Here is a 4,269-nt window from a genome sequence, read left to right as displayed (position 1 = left end):
TATATATATATATATACATATATATTACTGCTTTGATCGATTCAACGGCAATTTACAGATCGCAATGCATAAATGGTAATGACAATAATGACATCGCGGGATTTTTCGCGTACATCCCTTCTACTACGGGAATATCTACGTTGGTAAGGGGGATAGACCGGACAGACCGGGGAGCCTAGCTTCATCGTAGTATATCGGGCAAACGTCTAACCTGCAACGGACTGCTGCCGTTGCTTCCACTCGACGGACCCATGTCGTGCCCGTGGTGACTGTAGTCGCTGCGTAACAGATTCTCGCTCTGCATCTTGCCCTTCAGACACGTGATGTACCTGTTGCAGAAGTCCTTGCACAACTCTTGCACCTTCTCCAGCTCCAATAGGTGAATACGTAGCACCTGTATCGCTTTGATCATCTGCAAAAAACGTATCTCCATGGAAACGCGTTTAAACGCTACGTTCAACTGATCGTCATTTCTCGTCGCTTCCCTCATTTATTTGTTCCCGATATTGACTTTGCACACGTCGGAGTCGCGTGGGAAAACGAAGGAAGAATAAGCGAAGAGTTTATAAAAAGAAAAAAATCTAACAAGTGTGAAGAATAGTGTAATAGATATGCTCCCATTTTACTGGCAATGCAACCGTCATGCTTAATAGCGTTAGAGATTTTGAACAAAAGCAGCAACGACAGTTCTTCCAAAGAATTTATTTGTTTCTAGATCCAATAACTATATTTTACGCTCTTTTTCCAACGTCATATTGCACTGTAACTGCCTCATCTCGAGAGTTGCAGTAGTCGCAGTGGCAATACGGTTACCATTTATGGCATTTATGACATCATTGATGGAACTAGATGCTATCACAGCATACTGCATGATAATAACGGAACAATTTTTTAGTATCACTAACACCGGCACTGTATATCGAAACACAGCTAGTAACATATATTATGCCTAAAATCTAGGCCGATGATGTACTATATATACTAAAACCTCGTGTCCACAATGCTAAAAATCCGAGATTTTGAACGGAAAAAAAATTGACCAATCACATTGATCAATTAACCAAGTTGTTCATATGTGATCTGTCAATTCTTTCTCCATCCGAAATTTCGGAACGATTTTTAGCATGGACACGAGGTTTCAGACTAAGCATTCGAGATTCTACATAGGAGATTGAGAATTGCGAATTGGAAATTAGAATTCAATCAATCAGAATGAAATGGATTAAAATTAAAATTATTTTATTAATAGAAAATTCAAATTTTCAATAAGTAATCCTCAATTTTTAATTCTGATATAGATTTATCTGCTAACAGAATAAAATGCCACATTGACATACAGACAAATTGAACACACTGCTATTTCATAATCATTTAAATGTTATTCTCTTTAATTTTATGAAATTTTGTTCGATTTCTACCAACAGTCTACTAAATTATGTCATAAACATGAGTTTAATACAGACGTAGATGATATCGAATCTATTGGAATATCTCAGCAAATCTATTGTCAATCTGTTGCATTGCAAGCAATTTGTTTACTGGGATGTACGTCATCGAGAGATTCGTCTTAATAAAAAGTATGTCTTACCAAACCGTCAATCTCGGGGTCATTGATCAGGAAAGGCTTTCGGTCTCTTTCTTGGTGCTGGACAAAAGCCTGTATGTCCATGTTGAAGCTTTCGGACGTGGAGTTGTCCGAGCTCTGGGTCGCTTGTTCGCATCTTTCGAAGAGTAACGCCAATAGCGGGAAGAGCGGATGCTTATAAACGGCTCTCTTGTCGGCTTCGAACTGGGCCTGATCCTGATGAGTCGTATAATCGGCGACCCCACTCGCAGGGTCCTGATCGTATCCGGGGGTCACCATCGCTAGCGCAACGGCGGTATTACCCTCTTGCATCCTGCCATAAACACATTACGTATTCGTCATTCGATTCCCGAATTATCTTCTTAATCACAATTTATAATATTACTAATACACTTTAGCCTTTTGCTCCAAGTTCTAAAGTTGTAATGTTCATTTATTTTATTAACTATTTTTTAAACTATTTTATAAATACTGGTTCTACAATAAGTCGGTAATCTGTAGCCGGGATTGGTGATTTCGTCGAAATCGATGAATCGATAGAGTTGATAGCCAACTTCTGAAACTACCGATTTATTGTGGAACCAACGTTACAATTGAAATCTGACTAGCTCGCTTAGTCCCGAAACACATAGGTGTAATAAATCTTAAAACATTCAGAAATTGATCAATCATAATCGATTATTCTTACATTCGACTGTGATATATCATTTCTTACGATTTAAGGCTTAAGTTTACTCCTAAAAAATTTCATTGCAGGCGCCATTTAAAATCTTGTAGACATCGCTTCATAGATTGGAAGTTAAAGTGATTCTTCTTACCTATCATTCCCCCTTGGCAATTCCCATTCTCATCTGAATTCCCCGTGATTCCGTCCCCTTTGCGCCTAAGGTTCAATTACTCGTTCAAGGCGCTCTCGTTAAATCCGTTCGATTGGAGGATTCTTTAAGAAGAAACAAAATCGTAATGAGAATCTCGAGTTCGTTTACATCGGCTGCTTTCTTCTTAGGAGACACAAATCGACACAAATTAACACGCTCGGACACAGTTTGCCACAATTAAATGGAACGTCATATGTAATGTGTGCGAATTGTTGATACCTCACCTCACAAAATTACAATTAGTTTAAAACTTCTCAAAGTATTTTCTGATGTACATTTGTTCTCCGACTTTCCTCCCAAACAAAGTCGAAAAGTATCGAGTTCGAATAAAATTGTAAAAGCGACGTGTGTGTCGATTTGCATCAAAGGTGTCGACTGCGTTTCTTAAGGTCTGTGTTTCTACGTTCGGAAACATCATCCGAGTGCCTCCCCCCCCCTCATGTATCATTTTATCCTTATTTAATACTGGGTTTTGTTATTTAATAACAAGGATATACAAAGGCACTCGAATGTTTCCGAACGCAGCTTAAAAGGAAAGCAACCATCATCTCGTCAAGAGGTTAATTCCTAACTTATGATCGCTCCGCGAAATTCGAAAGGGACAAAAAGAGAAAGAAAGGATATCCACGAGAAAGTGAAAAATCGATAAAGAGAGAAAAACAAGAGAAAGAGAAGCGAAGAAAAACGTCGCGTCCCACCGCGCCACGCCGCGTGAACAATCGAACGATGCGGCACCGCATTTAAATGTCATCATTAGACAGCATTGGCGCCATCGGCGCCCGGGGCTCCCATCGATTTCGGAACGGCGTATCTTCCGCGACGCGGGGTTAAATAGCGCCACTAGAAGACAGAAAAAAAGAAAGGTAATAAAGAACAATTCGGAAAAACACACGCGTGTGAAATATCCTAAACCCGGGTGTCCCAGGCCAGTTCCCTCGAGAACTGGCAGCAAGTGGCAAAGTACAAAGAGCAAAATCGCGCACGAGATCGTCTTACGTAAAGATGAGTGTGCTTTTTTTCCTCCTGTTTTTTTTTTCTCCAGGCGAGAACGTCATACGTCAATATACATTCAAATCTACTCTCACTATACTCTGGCGATTAATATAACGCTGTCGTTAATAATGTGAGAGAAAAGTTGCTGATGTACTTATATGATGATTAGAATTGTAGGACTCTCGGAAAATTCGAGGAGGTGATTATCGCAGAGTTGAATTCAATGAGCGCGTTCAGCGGATTCAACAGTTAAGCGAACGTTCGTTGCTATTAGTGTGTTCTTTTAAATCTGAACGTTTGATCGGATGATCTAGAAGAATATACCAATAACAGCGCTTACTGAACTGTTGAGTTCGTTGAATGCACCCAGAATACTGCGTTTAGCAGTGGAAACTCAATGAGTGCTCAGTGATTCTTCAATATGATTGGTTCCTATAATTAGATCGAGCGAAGAACTAAAGGCAAGAACCAATTATATTAAAGAATGATTGAACGCTTACTGATGAGTTTTTTCTGCTGAATGCAGCCAATGAACGTGGCTGCGTCCGATATATACTGGTTGCGTTTAGCAGAAAAAGCAGCTTTGCAATTGTTGTAAAATTCTTTATTATTGGTCTTGCTCTTAGTTTCTCACTGAATCTAAATGTATAATATTTTTTACAATTAGTCATTAGTCTTATAAGTCTACAGCCTTGCTTTAAGGAACTGTAATGCTGATTCTACAATAAATCTGTAGTCGGAAGTCTTAGTCGTACATTCTCAATCGATGAAGTTGATCAACTTCACTGATAAGATTTAGAATTATCAACTATT

General features: G+C 39.2%; 1 protein-coding gene across 9 annotated transcripts in view; it reads right to left on the bottom strand.

Annotated features, from left to right (window-relative positions):
* The window catches only part of LOC108751115 (homeobox protein PKNOX2-like), a 12,031-nt gene that overhangs the window by 2,990 nt on the left and 4,772 nt on the right, over nt 1-4,269 (bottom strand). For 8 of the 9 annotated variants that reach the window (XM_018491130.1, XM_018491137.1, XM_018491145.1 and 5 more), the window contains exons 2-4: nt 2,404-2,525; nt 1,589-1,898; nt 212-412 (exon numbers count right to left, since the gene is read on the bottom strand). In XM_018491130.1, coding sequence (XP_018346632.1) covers nt 212-412; nt 1,589-1,897 — 510 coding nt within the window. In that variant the 5' untranslated portion in view covers nt 1,898; nt 2,404-2,525. Of the gene's footprint in view, nt 1-211; nt 413-1,588; nt 1,899-2,403; nt 2,526-3,956; nt 3,981-4,269 lie in introns of those variants that run through there. The other variant, XM_018491190.1, reaches the window with a different exon arrangement.

The sequence above is a fragment of the Trachymyrmex septentrionalis genome, unplaced genomic scaffold, assembly GCF_001594115.1.
Source record: "Trachymyrmex septentrionalis isolate Tsep2-gDNA-1 unplaced genomic scaffold, Tsep1.0 scaffold11, whole genome shotgun sequence".
Classification (NCBI taxonomy): Eukaryota; Metazoa; Arthropoda; class Insecta; order Hymenoptera; family Formicidae; genus Trachymyrmex; species Trachymyrmex septentrionalis.
Note: the sequence above shows the minus strand (reverse complement) of the source record. Positions and strands in the feature narration are given on the sequence as shown.